This window comes from Nematolebias whitei, chromosome 10, assembly GCF_014905685.2.
Source record: "Nematolebias whitei isolate Nwh7 chromosome 10, NemWhi1, whole genome shotgun sequence".
In the NCBI taxonomy this organism is placed as follows: Eukaryota; Metazoa; Chordata; class Actinopteri; order Cyprinodontiformes; family Rivulidae; genus Nematolebias; species Nematolebias whitei.
The window spans coordinates 18,043,793-18,065,224 of record NC_056507.1 but is presented as its reverse complement, the minus strand read 5'-3'; the positions used below and the strand labels follow the sequence as shown (position 1 = coordinate 18,065,224).

Here is a 21,432-nt window from a genome sequence, read left to right as displayed (position 1 = left end):
CTGAACTCTTTGAAATGTGAAATCGGTAAATTTTCATCACAATACTCCGTATTTATTACTTTTTGTATGCATCTTTCGTATGCCTCTGGGCGTTTTGTATTTTAGCCTGACTCCATAACAAGGTCATCTCATTTTCTTTCAGGCTGTCGATTATTTGTTGAGCGTGTGCTGGCAATGGAGTTCCGAGTATGTTTGACTCCATAGACCCATTTTGTTTAATGTTATTTAAATGATCCTAAATTGCTTTCGCTACCTATTATTGCAATGCAAAGCAATATGGACCTTAAAGAAGAGACAGTGGGACCTCTTTGCCCCTGACCCATATTACAGCATATGATGCATCTTAATACAGTCTTGCTTTTATCTGTCATATACATCCACATGCCTTTAAACACATATCCTTTGTCTTTTTTTCTATTATTGTCTTTACTACCATCAAAGTTTTTTTCAATCTCGCCTTCATTGTGTCTTGCTCTACTCAATCACAGCTTCTTTGTCTTCATTTAACTCATTTCCACCCATCTCCTTGTTGTGCCTTTCGTCTTAATACACTTTGGCTTTTCTCAGAAGGCTGTGCTGTTTGAGCTAAGCTAAAGGCCAGGGAGTGCAGCACTCAAAGCCAAGCCTATTCATCAGTGTCACAGCAGCCCTCCACTCTGCTTCGTTACTGACTAGCTAATGGCACAGATCTGCACAGTTTATTTGCTATAATTAGCTAGCTCCATTTGGCCAGCACAGTCCCGGTGAACCCTGTTACACTTAGGTGCCCCCTGCTATGCAAGCCTGTGTCCACACCTGCCTGTTCAGTGAAAGAGTCATTAAGAATCTGTTTATCCTTCATTGCCTTGTGTCAACCATGTCTTGAATAGTAAGAAGCCTTGTAAATTTTTACAAGCTCTTCTAATGTTAAAGGCATTTGCATACAATGTATTAAAAATGTAATTCAGATAGAGTGCTGGGTATAAAGTAGAAGTAAATCAATAGTTGATTGGTAGGACACGTGAGCAGTTTGCCTTCATTTCATCTTACAGAGTGCCAGTCTCCCCATTGACTTAGAATGTTTCTGCTTTCAAACCATTTTTGTATTTGTTGCATCAATCGCTCCCTCATTTAACCTTTTCCTCTCTCCCCAACACTTGCATTAATAAAAGCTGCAGCCTCTTTTCTCGGCTTTCTATGCAATTTTATTCTTATTCTCTAAAGACTGTTGGAAGGCAAGCAGTGTTTTTAGCATCCCCATGCAATGATGCTGGAAGCTTCAGAGAAATACAGCCTGTGTCACCAAAACAGAGTATCACAGCATTCACAGAGCAGACAAGATCAGGTTATAGGTTTCATTCCGATCCTTCCTTTCACAAGTCTGTATTTGATTTTAGCTCCCCCCCCCCCCACACATTTTATGTGCATAGCCATTACTTCTACAAACCTTGTGCTCATTAGTGTGTAATCCAGCTCAGAACAGCAAACAGAGTGTGAATCATAACAGGAAATTATAGAATGTTACTATAAAAATGCAGAGAGGATTATAGATGGGTAGACCCCCACAAAGGAATAGGCAATACATATACCGTATATAGGCTATTTTGAGTGAAGTATGTTGTTTTTGCAGATGCAGATGTCAGCTTCTGAGAAACAGCTGATCTCTAGAGATTTTAGCAGAATAAAGAAAAGCAAAACATGATGTCAGCTGTAGCTAAGCACGAAAAACCACCTTGACAATGAAGAAGGTCAGGAGCAGATGGTTGAACTTGTTCAAGCTAACAGGCAGGGAGGGATGTCTGCAGCTGATTTGCACAATGGCATACACTTAGTTGGGCATAAACAGAAAACTTTATAGGTTTATAAACAGGCTGTAGGAGTCATTTGATTGTCAAATGTCAGGTAAAATCCTGTCCTTGTTTTCAAAGTTTGGTTTCGTTGGTTAAATTCAAAGTTAACCTCATGAAGTCATCCACAAGTTCTGTCTCATGCTGAAAAGTGAGGCTATAGTGGTAAATGTGCAGGGAAGTATTTTCTGAACATTTTTTTCATCTTTCTATGTGTTTGATGTAAATGCCAGCAGCTACGGTCGGAATGTCACTGACCAGGAGTTTTTTCTTTACATGCTTACCTCAAGCAAAAATAATACCACAGCAAATCTTTTTGTAATCCAGAAAAGTCAAACTCAATGAAGGTGACCTTTGTGTGCTCTGCCTGCGTTCATATCTCGAATCGAATAAAGCAGGTTTGCTGCGTTAAAGCTTAAGAAAAAATCTGCTGGTTCACACAAATGTTACTGAGTTCGACTGCACAACAAAACAAATGCGAGAGAAACTTTCTGCACTTTGAAAGTTCCAATATACAGTTTTTAACATCAGCAAACAACAACAATCTTTGTGATTTTATAATGGGATATTGATGTTTCTGCCATTGTGATATTTTGTGCTCTGTATTTACAAATTATTGATTATATCCTAAATTGTAAATGGACTGTACCTATATAGCGCATTACTATCTTATCAAGATGCTCAAAGCGCTTTACAACACAATCTGTGTCCTCTTATATCCATTCATACAGCACTCTACTTGAGCTATACAAAGTTAATTGAACAAATCATTCTAAAGAGAATAATCAGTGCTTTATCACATTCATACACCGATGGGACACATTAGAGGTAATGAGGGGTTCAGTGTGTCTTGCCCAGGGACACTTTGGCATGTGACTGCTGGTGGATTCAAACCCCCAACTCTTGCATTGGAGAACGACTGCTCTAACCACTCATCCACAGCCGCCCTATCATAAGATAACCAAGCTGTGTAAGCACACATATGTGTGATTAGCCATTTTTATCTGTTTTCCACTGCCAAAAGGCAACAGGAGACCATATTTTAACTGTCTGCGCATGGATATGTTCATGTGCCTGATGGTACCAAAATATAATTATATACATTATAATGAAACATGCAAAAAGTATTTATTAAATGTACATTTATAAGCTTTTTGGCCAGCCAAAATCAAAATGGTTCATAAAATAGTGCAAGAATCACTGGATAACTTTTAATATTTACTGAATGTGCAATTACAGTCCATAATGGCTACCAAAGCTAACTGCCATTAGCCAACACAAAATGTCTACACCTTAATTAGTTTAATAGATATTGACCTAAAAAAGTATGTGGTAGTAGCTGGGACTCATTCCCAGCACAATGGCAGTGTCACAATGTCAGTGTCACTTGAGATTGCATTTATGGCTGTTTTCAAGATTTGAGCAAAACAGCTACAAGTTTGTCATTTCTCAACATTGCACGACCTTATTCTAAAACTCTGGCATGATAGTCAGTGGGCAATAGGCCTTGTCTTGAGGAATGCTCGGCTTTTCATTGATCTATTCTACTATATATAAAAAAAATAATGCAATGAAACAGATCATTGTGGTTTCCAAACAACATATTGGTTTAAGTCTTGTTTTTTAAAAACGTGTTGAAATGAAGCTAAATTTACTTAACCATGTGTATTTCTTTCATAAAACTCTTTTTTTTCTCCCCGTTACATTTTATAGGGGCCACTTATTTATCTCCTGCTGCCACCACTCTGATTCTGTGATTAGCATTCTGCTGTGTCACCATCCTGTTTATCACTCAATATACAGTGATGCGCTGCCCTGCAGTAGACTCAGTGTAGTTGTTATTCTTGTTCTAAACAAGATGCAGAGGATCCTCACCCTCACAAATATATGCACATCTTGTGTGAACTTGCACACACATACATTGCAGTACATGCACATCCATAACTCTGAGAGCTCTGACAGCTGCAGTCAGCTCATTGCTTTAGAGTTTAAAAATATCATTAGTTTTAAAGGCATCCAGGCAAGGTGAACTTGTTACTTATGTCTTAAAAAGAACTGAAACTGGGAGAAAGTTTCTTCTAAATATTTCTCTGCCAACAGACTTCACCCACTTTTTTTTTTTTGTGTGTAAAAGACTCCTGTGATTTGTGGCTTTTAATAAACTCTCATTTTGATGTAATCTTCAAAACGCTTCAAAACCCATGTGTCCTCTGGAGATTGGAGCAGTTCTCTGCATTACTTTATCTGCACAGTAAACACTGCTGCTGTTTTAGAACTGGGGGACATGAACCGATTAGGCAGAACATAAGAAAGGTGACTTCTTTAATGATTAGTATTCCTCTTGGTTTTGTGCTGGTGGCAGGGCTCGTAGTCAATTGGCTTCTATTAACCTGCCAGTCGGCTCTTCATTACTTCATTACGGGAAGAACGGAGGCTTGAGGAAGTCCTGTCACAGTGCAGGCACTTACTGCAGAGTGCTCCATGCGAGACGTCCTTCTGTGCAACCGCGTCTTTGAAACTTGATGCTGGTGACTAAAGAATAAAGCAGTTCATGCCAGTTATAACGTGGAACAGGATCCCCAATGTAATGAAAGTAAAAACTGAATTCTTGCAGAACTACATAAATCTTCCTAAAAAGCTGTGCATACATTAAAAGGACCAAACAGTTGATTTCTGATTATACACAGCAATAAAATAAAGGCCTAGCATTCCCTAAAGTAGTGCATATATTTCATGCCATTCGTAGCTGTTTTGGTATGAAATGACATTATGCACAGTCTCATGCAATATCACAAGCTGTCATGTTCGGACTGTGTGCTGTGACTTTCAGCTACTGTCACATTAAATTGTAGTATAATATCTGTAAAATTAAATGAAATGCAGCATTTTTGTAAATTTAAGGTCAGCTAACTGTGGCGGTCATCATCAATCAGGTTGACTCTGTAAATTAATTGGTTGCAGATGCCATCAGAGAATATTTTCTGCACCTTTGTTCTTCAGTGGCCCGTAATAATGAATGTTCTATTTTGCGTTACAATTCATGTTGCATGAGGTCAGTAAATATGTACACAATCATGCACAAACAACAATTTAGAACTTTTTCAAACCTATTAAAACAGTTAACCTGTTATGCAAATGGATTCAAATTATTTATTTACGATGCATCTATCTAAAAAGAGGTTTGCTAAAATGTTGCTTGTCATATGCATAAATATGTTCTAGCAGCAATACTAACGATAAGGTCATTTTCTACAGCTCTGCAGAAGATGAACAGACTCACATTTTGCTTAACAGTTTCTAAGGAGACTGGAAGAAGATATGAAACAGGAATACTTTATTTCTGAGTAGCTTTAGGACGAGGTTCTTGTGTTCTGCGTGTTTATTTCATCTTTAAGGTGATAACTCACACTGAGGATGCTGAGCCTAAAGGAGTCTCACCTCGCTCCTTGGTGCATTGTTTTCTCTTTAACAGTGCAATGTGTTGTGAGTTGACTCATACAGTGACTCATGCAGTGATAATCCAAAACAGGAACAGAAATAAACCTAAACCTAAGACATAAAGACGTCCATTTGTTTTTATTTTTATTTATTTTTCATCTGTCTATCTGTCCCTATAATACCACTCCAGCATGACTAAAAGGTGCTGAAAGACTGTGCCGATCAGCTCTGCGAGGTGCTGGCTGACATCTTTAACTCCTGACTTACCCTGGCAACAGTTCCAACCTGCCTGAAGACTGCAAGCGTCATCCCAGTCCCAAAGAGCTCCACAGTGACTGGTCTGAATGACTACCGGCCAGTGGCCCTCACCCCAATAGTTGCTAAATGCTTCGAAAAACTGGTCATGACCCACATCAGAACAACCATCAACATTAACGAGGACGCTCACTAGTACGCATACCACAAGAATCGATCTACAGAGGACGCCGTTTCCTCTGTGGTCCACACTGCTCTCACCCACCTGGAGCAGAAAGACTCCTATGTCCGTATGCTCTTTGTGGACTTCACGTCAGCCTTCAACATGATCCCCAAAACCCTGATAGACAAACTACTCACACTAGGACTAAGCCCCTTCATTTGCAACTGGGTCCTAGACTTCTTAACAAACAGACCGCAGTTAGTGTGGATCCACAACTTCTCCTCCTTCACCATAATCCTCAGCAATGGCTCCCCTCAAGGCTGTGTGCTGAGTTCTCTCCTATTCACCCTGCTCATGTATGACTGTGCATCTACTCATCCAGGCTGTCACATTGTAAAGTTTGCAGATGATACAGTGGTGGTGGGATGCATCACAACCAATGATGTCCAGCTACAGGCAGGAGGTGGTACACCTGGAGAGATGAGGCAAAGAGAATATCCCCCACAAACATAGGAGAATCTGCGGTGGAAGTGGGCTCCAGCTGCAAATACTTGGGTGTGCACATGAATGACAACCTCAGCTGGGGCAACAACACCACCAGCCTGATCAAGGAAGCTCATCAGAGACTCTACTTCCTCAGACGGCTGAGGCGAGCTGGTCTGAGAAGCTCAGTCCTCACCTCCTTCTACAGGTGTGCAGTGGAGAGCATCCTGTGCTCCAGCATCAACGTGTGGCATGGAGGTTGCACAGCTGCAGAAAGAAAAGCTTTGCAGAGAGTGGCGAAGGCTGCACAGAAGTCTGTTGGAGTCAGTCTCCCCACCATCACAGATATCTACACCTCCAGATACAGGAAGAGGGCCACCTGCATCATGAAGGACCCCACTCACCCAGCACACACACTTTTTGCCCCGCTCCCCTCAGGAAGAAGGTTAAGGATCATTAAGTGTAGAACCACTAAACTGAGGAACAGCTTCTACCCTGAGGCTGTTAGACTCATGAATCTCTAACCAATCACTGTGGAAATATTACATACTGTTGCTGCTGATCTGTTTCATGTTGCTGTGTTCATTCATACTCATCTGCTCACACAGACTCATGTTCGTGCTGCTGTTCAGCTTATTGTGTTTTTATGCGACTAGTGATTAGTGTGTTTTTAGTTAACATTTTTCTTAATTCATATCTTAGATCTTATTACTGTTTTTCGTTTACACACATTTTAATATTTTTGTTGAATGTAACTGGGACCCTGTGTACGCAAATTTGTTCCACCACATGTACCACATGTGGTGTGAACTACAAATAATGAATCTTGACTCCTTGAAAACACTCTTGAGCCATGGGTTTGTGCTGGGACCTCTTCACTGTAATTTTTAACAAAGACAAAAAGCATAAACTGATACATTACCCACAACAAACATTAGTTTGAATTAGAGACATTTAGTCTATGTTTAATTTGTAGTCTCCATCCCCGACTATGCTTTTAAAGAAAATTAAAACCTTCAAAAAATACTAATGCAAAAGTTAAACCTTTTAGTGACTAACGGCTCCTGACCAAATGTGAAGCTTGGACTACAGACTGGTAAATTGTTAGTTTCTCCATTCAAATTAGCTTTTTTCCACCACAGCAGGCCAGAGCAGTGTCCACTCACTGCAGACACTTCACCTGTCAATCTCCCACTCTGTTTTGCATTGTGATCAAGACACCAAAATAATTACATTCCTCCAACGAAAGCAATTTACTCCCAGCTGAGAACCATGGTCTTGCTATTCTAATGATGATCATTTTATTTTTGGTTGTAAAATATCCTGGAGATCTCTGCACAATGAATCAAAGAATGAGCTAATGATCATTTTTAAACAGAAATGGTGAAGTAATGCAACCCTGTTACCGACTAACAACCACTAAAAAAAAAATTGCAATTTTTTTTAACCTTTTTCCAGTGGTGGCTCCTGAGCAAAAATATTAGTGGGGCAGACATTAATTTCCTTAAAAATTTATAAAATGTGTAACATTTTCGCTACCCCCTAGATTTATGTTGCTACATATTTAATTTATTGTTTTGTTTTGTGCACGCATGTGCTTGTTTTTCTCTCTCCTCCCAAAATGGGAGGACAAAAGTTTAGTGAACTCTAATATAATATAAAAGTGAAAAAAAAAAAGATTTTAAAATATATCGTTATTAAATCAGAAGAATCATGTGGGGGTTGAATGTGGGGATGCCATCATGTGGGGATGCCATTTCCTCTGTGGTCCACACTGCTCTCAACCACCTGGAGCAGAACAACTCTTACGTCCGTATGCTCTTTGTGGACTTCACATCCGTCTTCAACACCATGATCCCCCAAACCCTGATGGACAAACTATCCACACTAGGACTAAGCCCCTCAATTTGCAACTGGGTCCTAGACTTTTTAACAAACAGACCACAGTTAGTGAGTGTAGTGAACCTGATCTGACCCTGATCTGACCCTGATGACCTCAAATCTATCAGATGGACAGAGACTGTTATTTCATTGATCTGAATACAGTTTGAGCCATCTGGTGACTCTCTTTCTTGAATTAATCAAGCAGAAAAGACAATTTTTATGATCATCACTGTTTTACAAATGTTTGATAATCAAATTGTGTTAGTTCACTCAATGCTTACAGGTTGAAGAGAACTACTCATTTTTATTTTACATAAACAGTAAGTAATGATTTTTATTCCTCATTCAAAGAAGAAATCAGGTTAATATGCATTTCTTGATTTTTCTGTCTGCAATGTAAGTATGTTAAAGGTCGGTTTTCGGTCAACTAAAATGTTTACCGAGAAAAATGTCATGTTTAACTATTCGAGAAGATACAACAGAGTGAGACTCCACGAAGTCTGCTTTTCTGCAATAATCTCTCTGTCAGTTGTTGAACAATCTCATTCTCTGACCTTGGCTTAGATAACATCTTACGTCACAAAAACACACCTCTTTCTGGTCCATCCACGAATCAGAAAGCTCTAAAGTGAACCCGGAAGTCAACTCATTTAAAATATGGCAACTTCCCAGTTCATGTTAGAATTCCAGAGAATTCCAGAGAGTTCCAGAGAATCAAGGAGAATCAAGGAGAATCTAGATGAAGAATTTGAGAGTCTAAAGAAGTTCAGAGTCTGAAGACTCTGATGTCTGATGGGGAAAACTCTGATGTCTGAAGCCCAGAGTGCTTCCGTTGGAATACAGAATACAGTGACGATGTTGGGATTATAACTTCTGTTTGAACAAACCACGTACGACTCTCTGAGGGTTTGGCAGTTCTCACGGAGACGCTGAAAGGGTCTGAAGGATTCTATACCGAGCTGATTCACGTCAACCAGGTAACAGTTTCTTCTTCGACTAAAGTGTACCGGAGGCAAGCTGAGATCTGATGGAGCGTGCACGTTCTGACAAACAGATTAATTCCCTCACCTATCTCTCTGTAAGATAAATCTCCATTTCATCTTAAACTCTGCTTTCTCTTAAAATCAGTACAGATATTTTAGAAATATCTGAAGCTAAGTCCTCAATCACCGCCGCGTGATTGAAGCTCATTTTCTGTGAAACTTGTCTGTTATTATTTTCATATTTTGCCAAATTAATGTAAATGTTTGATGTTAAACTTTGATTCTGAAAATAAATGGCCGCATTCATTTTGATGGGTCAAAGATAAATGACGTCTCTCGTTACATTTCTGTTAAATTCAATGCACGACATTTACACAGTCAGAAAGATGAGGAACTCGTGAAAAAGTATGCATATATATCTCGTATATGTACTACTACATGAGGATCCACAACGTCTCCTCCTCCACCATAACCCTCAGCACTGGCTCTCCTCAGGGATGTGTGTTGAGCCCCCTCCTGTTTACTCTGCTCACGTATGATTGTGCAGCTACCCATCCAGGCTGTCACATTGTAAAGTTTGCAGATGATACAGCGGTGGGATGCATCACAAACAATGATGAATGGTGGAACACCTGGAGAGCTGGTGCAAAGAGAATAACCTTCACATCAATGTGAAGAAGACAAAGGAGATGATTGTGGACTTCAGAAGGAACAAAAACATCTACACCCCCCTGAACATAAGAGGATCTGCGGTGTAAGTGGTCTCCAGCTACAAGTACTTGGGTGTACACATGAATGACAACCTCAGCTGGAGCAACAACACCACCAGCCTGATCAAGAAAGCTCATCAGAGACTCTACTTCCTCAGACGGCTGAGGCGAGCTGGTCTGGGAAGCTCAGTCCTCACCTCCTTCTACAGGTGTGCAGTGGAGAGCATCCTGTGCTCCAGCATCAACGTGTGACATGGAGGCTGCACAGCTGCAGAAAGAAAAACTTTGCAGAGAGTGGTGAAGGCTGCACAGAAGTCTGTTGGAGTCAGCCTCCCCACCATCACAGACATCTACACCTCCAGATGCAGGAAGAGGGCCACCTGCATCATGAAGGACCCCACTCACCCAGCACACACACTTTTTGCCCCATTCCCCTCAGGAAGGAGGTTGAGGAGCATTAAGTGTAGAACCACTAGACTGAGGAACAGCTTCTACCCTGAGGCTGTTAGACTCATGAATCTCTAACTAGAATAATCACTGTGAAAAACCACATCATGTTGCTGCTGATCTGTTTCATGTTGCTGCTGGTCTGTTTAAATGTTGATGTGTTCATGCATGCACATCCGCTCACACAGACTCATGTTCATGTTTGTGCTGATGTTCAATGTTTTTATGTTATGAGTGCTTAGTGTATATTTAGATGATGTTTTTCTTAGTTCATATCTTAGATGTTATTACTGTTTTTCTTATACATTTTATTGTTGGATGTAACTGGGACCCTGTGTACATAATTTCGCTCCACCACATGTACCACATGAGGTGCGAATGACAATAAAGAATCTCTGACTCTGAACCCACAAACACTATGTTACAAGACCACTGCTTCAAACATTAACCACCACAGCCGCAAATGCAAAGAGAAGCCACATAGTTTTTTAAATAAGGTCCTACCGTGTTGGCAGAAATTTCCTATTCTTTGACTTTCCTTGGTTCTCCTCAGTTTTCTGTTTTGGTCCCCTCTGTCTGCTCCAAATGGAATTAAAAACAGTATATCTTCACTGTTGGTCTCAGCAGGTTTCACTGCACTTATTCCTGAGTTTGAGCTCACGTCAGGTCTAGGTAGAGGTCATATCAATGCGCTAAAACCAGCTAAATGTGTCCACAGGGCAGAAAATCAGATGCCCCAATTGAAACTCTAATGGACCTGCCTCGGGCCACTGACTGTATGTTCAGATTCGCTTGATGAACACGGGTTGTTGAACGGTACTGCCTCATAACAATAAATAAGTAAAAAAGTTATGATGAATCAGAAAAAAAATCATTTAAAATTCCACTTAAAATTGTCCAAAAAGTTGAAAAATACACAAAACTGTGCACAGCAAACTCGGTAAATAAGTAATTTGCATTATTTATTAGGAGGTACTACTTTGTGGGGCGAATGTTTCTTTTAGGTGGGGCTTCACCCCACCTGCCCCTGGACCAGCCGCCACAGCTATTTTTATAAGTTTTGGTCCAAAAAGGTTGTAATGTGAATATTAAACTTGGAAGCTGATGTGCTCTGGGTCAAAACTCTGCAAGCCAAGGCTCAAATGAGATCAAGTTTAACAGTTTGATTTTTGTGACGCAATGAAGGACGTCAGGTAATTTACCTTCTATGTTGGGTTCAACTCAAGGCTGATAGCATTCACAGCACACATTCTGTAGCTGCTTCACTTGTTTGAAATGTAATATGCTGCAGCTGCTTAAATATTCCTCTGTTCCCACCAGCATCCATTTTTGTCTTTTTTTTTAAACAGAAGTATTTGAAAAGAGGTTTTAGAGAGTGTAGTGAGTCACGTGGGTACGTGTCACTTGTTGTATGACAAATATATGGATATATATTTATGCATACTTTTCACGAGTTCTTCATTTTTCTGACTGTAAATGCCGTGCATTGAATTTAACACAAAATGTAACGAGAGACGTTATTTATCTTTGACCCATCAAATGAATGGAGTCATTTATTTTCAGAATCAAAGTTTAACATCAAACATTTACATTAATTTGGCAAAATATGAAAATAATAACAGACAGTTTCACAAATAATGAACTTCAAATCACTCGGCGGTGATTTGAGGACTTTGCTTCAGATATTTCTAAAAATATCCGTACTGATTTATGAGAGAGAGGTGAGTTTAAGATTAAATGGAGATTTATCTTACAGAGGAATATGTGAGGGAAATTTAATCTGTTTAACCAGAAATTGCACGCTCCGTCAGATCTCAGCTTCTCACGGTACACTTGGTCAAAATAGAACCATCTACCTGTTGATGATGAATCAGCGTCGGAGTAGTTCCTTTCTGACTCGTTTCAGCGTCTCCGTCGAGAACTACCAAACCTTCAGAGAGTCATGCGTGGTTAGTTCAAACAGAATTATAATCCCAAAACGTCTCTGTATTCTTCATTGCTCTCTTGGACTCTTCATTGCTCTGAAACTTTCAGAACCGACTGCACTCTCAATCTAACATGAACTGGGAAGTTGCCACATTTTATTTGGGTCGACTTCCTGTTCAATTTAGAGCTTTCTGATTCGTGGAAGGACCAGAAAGAGGAGTGGTTTTGTGACGTAAGATGTTATCTAAGCCAAGGTCAGAGAATGAATCTGTTTTCACATACAGAAAAGATTATTGCAGAAGCAGCAGACTTCGTGGAGTCATTTACTCTGATATCTTCTCAAATAGTTAAACATGACATTTCTTCTTCAGTAAACATTTTAGTTGACCGAAAACCAACCTTTCACATACTTACGACAGCTTGCTCATTTCAGACAGAAAATCACGAAATGCATATTCAGGTGATTTCTTCTTGGAATGAGGAATAAACATCATTACTTACTGTTTATGTAAAATAAAGATGAGTAGTTCTTTTCAACCTATAAGCATTGAGTGAAACTACCACAATTGATTATTAAAACATTTGTAAGACAGTAATGATTATAAAGAATTGTCTTTTCTGCTTGATTAATTCAAGAAAGAAAGTCATCAGATGGCCCAGACTTATTCAGATCAATGAAAATAACAGTCTCTGTCCATCTGGTAGATTTGAGGTCAGATAAGGGTCAGACCAGGTTCACTACAAGAGCAATTCATTGTGACTGTTAAAAAAAAAATCTCATCAGTGTTTCTTTTATTCCACAAAAGGAGATTATTTTTAGATCAAAGCCCATTTCATTACAGTTGTCTGGACATCTAATTGCAAAGGGAATGATGGGAGACGGGCAAAATGATATCCAAGAAAATTAGTCCAACATATCAGTGCTGATTAAATTTGCTGGAGACTTTCACGAGGTGCAAAACAGGTTGCTTTGGGACAAAAAGTTGGCTCTTGCACTTTTTTGTTGGGTTTGGCTTGCCCTTGTTCATTTTCTCTTTTTCTGAATATGACAGAGGAAGAAGTGTTGACAGCAACTGGTCTCATTCATCGGTTTTCATCTTTCTTCCCACAGATCAGCCCTTCCACCCCTCAGCCACATTTCAATTCACCCCCCCTCTGACTAGTTCATAAAGGGTCATATTGGAAAGCAGTTAGCTCTCATTATGCTTTGCAGCTTTTTGTTATCCCTCTTTTGTCTTTTAATCATGTTACTGTTCCTATGTTTGTGTAGGGGGGGACACGTCTGCATATGTTTGTGGATACCTGCATGCACATGGATGCATGCATGTGTGTAAACTCTAGCCACCATGATCCAGCAGACTGTAATGAACCAATTTTACTATAACGCATTCAGCTGCAGGAGACCACAAAGTCACCCCTACCCCTCATACACTCAGTCACAATCACTTTTTATGAGCGAGTCAATAGCACAGACGCCATCTTTTATGGAAGCCTTCCATGCTGCGGCAGTGTTGTGCATTCATAAACCATGTCAGCCAAATGGGATCGGATAACGTGCAGTACAAATAAAAAGTGGTTTGGGTGAATTGGATATGGATTTTCCTTTTTTTTTTCTTCTTTACAATGAAGTGGAAATCTTTACAGTAACCTTTATGACTATCCATTTGGTTATTGTAACTCCATATTACTAGGATCTTGTAAAGTGCTGGGTGTCTTGTGACCGCTCGGTATTGAATTGCGCTCCAGTTCGCTCATGCATGACGGTGTGCACATGTTTGTGTTTTTATTTCTGTGTTTTGCTGCCAGCCCAAACAGAAAGCTTGTTTTAATTTCTTTTTTACTTATGCTTCATGATGGACTCACACTAGCATCCACACTTTCATGCGCCACACTCGTAGCAAGTGGCTTAAAGTTTTTGCTTGTTCACTCCGGGCCAATACGACTGTCATCACTGTGCAGTGAAACTACCATAATCCATCTGTGACATGACAGCACTCCAGCTATGGCTGCGAGAAAACCTATTCTTCCTGTCCCACCATTTGTCGATAACATCCTTTTTATTTTATTCTCACTCCCCCCTGACTCACATTTTCCCCTCTGGGCTGTTTTTTATAATTCCCTCTTGTCTCCTTTTACTTTTCCAACAGCATTTTTTCCCTCCTTTCTAAGTCTACTTCTACCAGAAAACTTTTATCTGACGACAGCAACGGAAAAATGAGTAAAATTACAAAATTATAGTTGACCTCGGCTATAATGATAGAAATGGATGTACAGCATTTGTAATTATAATGCTACTGGTGATGAAAGTAATAGGGATTAGAATGACAACGATGCCATTAATGGTGATGATTAAAGCGGGGATGACTGTGGGGTTGATGAAGGCAAAGACAATTGTGATGATAGTGGTGGTTGCTTGCTATTTGAGCATGGTCTGCTTTTGTTTCTCTTTTGGTTTAGATGGGGAGAGACAGACAGACGGGACAGACGCCAGTCGTAAAAGGGATGCTCGCTCCTCTGCTGGACACCACAGGAGTGAAGACACCAGTGACAGTAGAGAGGACGAGGCTGCAGTGAGTTTAATATTTTCTTCCTCACAAGATAAGACTGTCAGTCTCTGCTTATAAAAACACATTCACCGCTCAGCCCACATCCTTCTGACGAAGCAGCTAGGTTTGTTAAAACATGAGTGGAGGAGCAATCAGGGCAAAAATGATTACAGTTTTGCTCCTATTTATCATCCAACATCTCTGAAATCCTCTCATAATCCATTTGGTGCTCTGTTCAGTCCTTTCCTGTCATAATTCAAAATATTTTATCATCAGTCAAAAAAATGTTTACAGGTAATGTAGAAGAGATGGTTATATCCTTATGCTTGCTCAAGATATGGTAATAAAACAGATATATTGACAGATTTTGTTTTGAAAAATGTGCTTTTCACTGAAGCAAATGTACAGTTTAGCTTTTAACCCAAACTGACATCTGTAAATGTGAATTTTTCCTGCTCTAAATGGCTACAAATAAAAGTACTCTCTGAATATGTTCCACAATTTATCATATCTTCTAACATTTACTATTTCCTGTCATCGAAGGTATATGCGTCAAGTCACAACAGAAGTTGTTTCAGGGCACTGAACAAAAACATTTACAAACATAAAAAAGCCAATTAGTAAAAGTTATCTATCTAAGGAAGTCAGCAGATTACACTGAATTGTCATTTTGTCGCAGTTTCCCATTTAATTAACACCTACAGCTAATTTACTTCTGGAGTCAATCCAATCAAACATGGCTGCCACAGCTAAGCCACCTTAGCAAAGACAAAATAACTTTACCTTTATCAATTTTACAGATATTAAGGTAACTTAATATGGGCTAACTTGAATGAGATGCCACCCCAGCATCTCAAAATGTTGCACGAACTTGTGCAGAACTTCATTTACAGTAGTCCCTCATTTATCGCGGGGGATCTGTACCCTGAAGCCCCACGATAAGTGAAAAATCGCAAAGTAGGAACACTAGTACAAGTAGTAAGTAGTAGTTTATTTTAGTATATATATATATATATATATATATATATATATATATATATATATAAGGCATTTTAAACCCTTCCTATGCTCTTGCAATATTCTAAACAATATTTCTAAACTCTAAACGCTCTAAAAGAGCACAGAATGTCATGATTTCAGCTCTCTTCAACCTGTCAGTGTTCTCGGCCACGCCCGCTTCTCTGCTGCAAAGCGGAGATATGACACTGTAGGAGGGCGCTTCTCCTGCAGCATGGGCTGCACACAGGTGCAGGAGGTGCTAAATAATTTAAAATAATTAAAATTTTATTATTTATTTTTTAGGAATGATTTTAATTGTATCCCAGGTGCGATGGGTTAAATGCAGAGAGACAATTTCTCCATTGTATGGGAACATACAATGATGACAGTACATACACATTATTATTATTATTATTATTATTAATAATATAAACTCTAAAAGCTATAAAAGAGCACAGAATGTCATGATTTCCCTCTCTGCCTCTGCTGCTCTAAGCCACCTGCAAGCGTTCTTGGCCACACCCACTTCTCCACTTTGCATGGAGACCAGCTGATCAGCTGCAGGAGGAAGCTTATCCTGCAGTGTAGGCTGCACACAGGTACACGAGGTGCTAAATAAAAATAAAAAAATTAAATAAAAATTTCTTGCCGATTGTGCGGCTCATCCATCCCTCAGCCAATTGTGTGTCATGTCCAAACTGTGGGCATGACAAAAAAATGGTGATTGTGTGAGTCCGCGACAAACAAACTGCGAAGTAGCGAAGGGCTACTGTACAAGGTTTGACCCTAACAACAGTAACTCAGTTCTTTTTCATCAAATGATTATTTAGTTTAAAATGCTGGCATGAAAAGTATATTTATATATTGTTTTCCAGGCTCTTCACTCACTCTATCATCACTTATGTGTTGAAAGAACAAGTTCATATTTCTACCAGGAAGAAACTATAAATATTTCTTTAAAAATGACCCCTAGTTTTCATAATCTTTTATTCAAATTAATATAACTTAATCTGAGATTCTGTTTAGCTGGATAAAAAAGATGAATATTTTGCCTAAAACGAGTGCCTCTTTTATGCAAGAAGTACTGAGCAGGCACCCTCTGAATTTTGCTTTTCTGGTCTCAGCAGGTAAGCACATGTTGATAATTTGGTGAGTTTAAAATGCATTTAAATAGCACTGTTCTTCTAATACACAGATTGGAGCAATTACATGATTAATAAAGTCTCATTTTATTCCATACTGCCATCTCACATAAGTAGCACATTACAAATTTTCTTTTTTTTTTTAAGTTTTAGTAAAGTAAAAAAAAAACTGTATTCTCTCAAGAGTCACCTTTCATCATCTGGGCTTCAGGCAGGCAATACATTATTGACGTCCTCTTCCCAAACCTCAGTTGATCAGATCACCTGCCACTCGTTTTGACAGGAACTTTATCTCAAAGTTGCATCTTGCCCAAGGCTCAGGTATCTTCAAAACTCCTTGAGATGCTGATGTTTCAGGCCACGAAGGCAGACAACCTACAGTAAATACACATTTACTACATATTTAAATCAGCACACACAACACTTGAAGCATGCAGATGCTGTACATGTATATGTACTTTTAATTATAAAATTTAAAAATAGTGCACAGTGTACTAGATAAGCTGCAATAAAATATAGCATATTTTTAGCTGTTCCTTTGGGTTTAACGTGGTGTATTTCTATGCAGACAGTATTTTAGTGATGCTGAGCAAGTTGCTTTAACATGGTCGACTGGTTGCTGTTAGTTTGCTCAGAGCCACGTGCATTCATTTAACCGTAAGACAAAAATATTCAAATAGGAGCGCTAATCAAATACAATGCTCAAAACTGGAGCGCACTCTGCTGAATTAATGAAGCTGTAATCAAATGTCTCCTACAAGCAGTTCAAACTGTGATCTTTTCTCTAAGTTTGCCCAGCAGATTTGTTGTGATTTTAAAAAGTGAGTTTAGGTGCATGAGTTAAGTTGGATCATTGCGTGGTAATAATTTCAACCAACTGATGTCGTTATTGGCATTATTTCTAAGGTTTAACCAAAAGTCATTTCTTGCTCCTCCGTGACTCTGACAGATGTAACATTAAGGCAAAAAAACTGTGACGTGAACCATTTACCACACGCAACATACAAGGAGTTTGTAGGAGTTTAAGTTAAAACCCAGTTCTATGTCATATAGGCTTCGCCCTTTAAGGCTGTCGCTGATGGGTTTATCCCGTTATGCAGAGCATAAGCACTGAAAAAATTTAGTCCACGCCCACCTGCTGTGTGGGCCCCACCCTGTCCGTATAAATTACGTTAAGAGCGGGAAATCGGCTCCCATTTTTTCTTCAGCGAGCTAATATAGCACTGTCAGAAGAACAAAGAGGATAAATTGTGTAAATGACCAACCTTTGTGAAGGATGCTTGGCCCGGCAGTCGACCTCCGGTCGTCCGGTGAGTTCTCCTCCCCGAGGAGAAGATGACGAGCAGTCTTATTCCAAGGTAAGCGTCGGGGAACATTTCCCAGTGACAGGTCACCACACGCTGGACAACGCCATCTTGTATTTTTTCCTCTTATCGCCGACCCTCGGGGCAAACCGGATGGTTCCTCCGGGGCAAGGCGTGCTCAGCTGCAGCCCCCGCTGCTCATTCCCTCCTGGGGAGCGTAGTGTAGGTGGAGGGGGGCTGAGTGAATGCTCACCCCATCCCACCTCGTTTCGCATCGGCGATCACACCGCTCCCGGCCGACAGCGCCCTCACGGTTGCCCGGCGGAACCCAGGAGGAGGCTGACATGAAGGGACCCCTTTTTTTTCTACGTCCCTCGCCTTTTCCCGCCAGTTCGGATGATCGGCGGGAAGGTTGTTTTTCACTGGGCTCCACTATGGCTCACCGTCTTGATCCATACGGCCTCGCGTTCCAACAGGACGTTCGACGGGCGAGGCCGCAGACGGTTCTTTCCTGGTAGATTGGAGGAGTCGGTCCCCAGTCCGCTGCCATCACCAGAGTTGAGGGATTCACCGAGCGGGGCTATTCCTCGGTAACCCCCCTGGAGCCAAGCCTCGCGGAAGCTTCCGGAGCGAAGCTGCCCAGGTCGGAGCAGCGTCCCGTCCCTCCGGAGGAACACGAACCAGACGGCGACCACGCTCTCAAATCGAGCCCACCGATGTGTTTTCAGGCAGCCGCAGTTAGCAACAACGTGCGCTGCTAGCATATAGCATGTCCAAGGGACTGAAGGCCGCAGACCTGCCTTGGAGACAAAGAACTCCCTCTGTAAGGCAGCTGACGCAAGCTCAACATATGTGCCTCTCCTACGGTTTGCCTGTCGAGGACTGCAGCGTGGATGACGATGATCCAACGATCCACCTGGCTTCGTTACTCCCCTCGCTGCCGGAGAATCTGCACAAGGCCTGATGAAGCCCATCGCGGACGCGCTGTTCAGAGCAGCTTCAAACCATGCTGGCGAATTGAAACAGTCGGAGGAGGTGCCAGAGGCTGTGCGCCACCTCATCAAGCCGCACGGCCCATCCCGGCACGCTGGAGGGACCGTCGCGAGCAAGCTTCGACTTTTCCTCGGCCGCGGCTCTCGCCGAGTTCCACCACCAGCCCCGCCCGTCAGAATCCAGCCTCTTCACTCCGGCAACCTGCAGCTCAGCGTTTCCTCAGAGTTCGCCTGCAAGACAGCGCTCTGGGCAAACAATCGCAGAGCTCATGAGAGAGAAGTTTCTCAAAATGACGGTCTCCGGAGGGTGTGTGTAAAAGTGACACGAAAGTTGAAATAAATCATCATTAATAATCAAAGTGTCTGTTTTTTAGCCAGTCTGTAAGCTCGGATGAGTTCACAGCAGCCACACACATTAAGAGCCGGTGTCCTTAATAAGGTTTTTTAAACTCACCGCCGCTCCAAGACATTACTAGTCGCTTACAGGGCACGATGGTAAGTGAAAATAACTCGTTATAATCCCGAGCTGCACGATTTTCACTCAAGCGATGTCAACTCGCACTCGTGGGATGAAACAGCCCCACACACGAGCCGGTGTCCTTAAATAAGGTTTTTAAACTCACCGTCGCTCTAAGACATGACGAGTCGATCACAGAACAGCCTCCACACATGAGCCGGTGTCCTTAATTAAAGGTTTTTAAACTCACTGTCGCTCTAGACATGACGAGTCGATCACGGCACAACGGTAAGCGAAAATAACTCGTTATCAACTAGAACTGCACGATCCTCACTCAAGCTGTGTCAACTCGCACTCGTGGGATGGAACAGCCTCCACATGAGCCGGTGTCCTTAAATAAGGTTTTTAAACTTACCGCCGCTCTAGACATGACGAGTCGATCACAAAGATGAACAGCCTCCATGCAACGGCGCTGCGTTGATGCTGGTGCACACACACAGCTGCCGGCGCTAACCAGCTCACATCGGTATAAATGTGGTCCGCAGGCTGGTTCGGGTGGAGGTCCTTCTCTCTCACAAGAAGCGACACCCGTCTCAACGAATCAAACGCGGGCAGCCATCACCCACCGCGTCTCAGCGTTCAGCAGCTCACCGCAGCTTAACGTGAAGCAGCTGAAAGAACCCGGTAATGAGTCCCGCCTCCCTCCAGCGAGCGCTCCTCCAGCGAGAGCGGCGCGCGTCCCTCCAGAGAAAAACGTGTGCTCCGCGGGGCTAGCAGCCTTCACTCCAACAGCACGGCGTTAATGAAGTCACGCCCTCCGCCTTTTCAACGTTCGCACAGCGACGTCAAACGCGCAGCCCCACCGCGTCATCAGCTGTCACACGCTTCGCCTCAGCACAAGCCTCGCCCGGGATCACACAGAAAACATTCCCGCGACGCATGACGGCGGTTGAGGGGCGGACTGCTGACAGCCGTACAAAACAAGACACATGACTTAACGCACGTTCACCCTACGAACGTTACGTAGAGTGGCTAAAACATGCTCGCCGTTTTTCAGATGGATGGACAAGGTTTTATGCAAATGGTACAAGTTACAGTTTGCAACCCGAACCCCTCCATTCAGAGGAGTTATAAAAACGGTCCCGTCATCATCAGACTAAATCTCATCCCTAAATGCAGAAGTCCAAGTGTTTTCTGATAAAAGTAATCTACAGAGTCCCCCAACGGAGAGAAATCACAGGGTTTTATACTCACGGTTCGGAGGGATGAGACCGTTTCTTGGATCTGTTGTATAACATCCAGAGAACGCATACCGATCATCCTAACACAGAGACGAGAGTTTTTTGTTTTACCTGGATGATCTGCTGCTCCTGTCACTTCAGACAGGAGGCGCTGATGCAGGATCAGGTGTTGACATCACACCTGTTAAATCTGGGCTTCGCCATAAATTGGAAGGAAGCTCGATTTTCCCGGCCCAGACATTTGTTTTCTGGGAGTGGAATTAAATTCAACCACCATGAAAGCTCGTTTATCACAAACTAGATTCGACACTTTTTTTAAAAAGTCAACTCAGCCACGTAAGACCTGGCAAGTGATAACAGCTGTCTCCGTCATGAAGCTGTTGGGAATGATGTCACTCACAGTGGTTCCGCTGGTTTGTTACACATGAGACGCCTCCAGAGGTGGTTTTGCACGTCTGCATGTGGATCCAGTAAAACAAAACGACGGATGATCATTGTCCCTTCTTCTGTGAGAGCAGACCTCCGACTCTGGGGAAACACCTTGTTTTCTGTCAGAGGGAGTCCCCCTCAGCAGACCCACGTCACAGGGTCAGTCTTCACGGACGCGTCGCTGTCAGGCTGGGGGGGGGGGGGGGG

General features: G+C 41.7%; 1 protein-coding gene across 1 annotated transcript in view; it reads left to right on the top strand.

The window, feature by feature from the left end:
* Nucleotides 1–21,432, top strand: part of b4galnt4a (beta-1,4-N-acetyl-galactosaminyl transferase 4a) — a 186,546-nt gene that overhangs the window by 41,923 nt on the left and 123,191 nt on the right. The window contains exon 2 of the mRNA XM_037683178.1: nucleotides 14,573–14,685. Within this exon, the coding sequence (XP_037539106.1) occupies nucleotides 14,573–14,685 (113 nt within the window). The remainder of the gene's footprint in view (nucleotides 1–14,572; nucleotides 14,686–21,432) is intronic.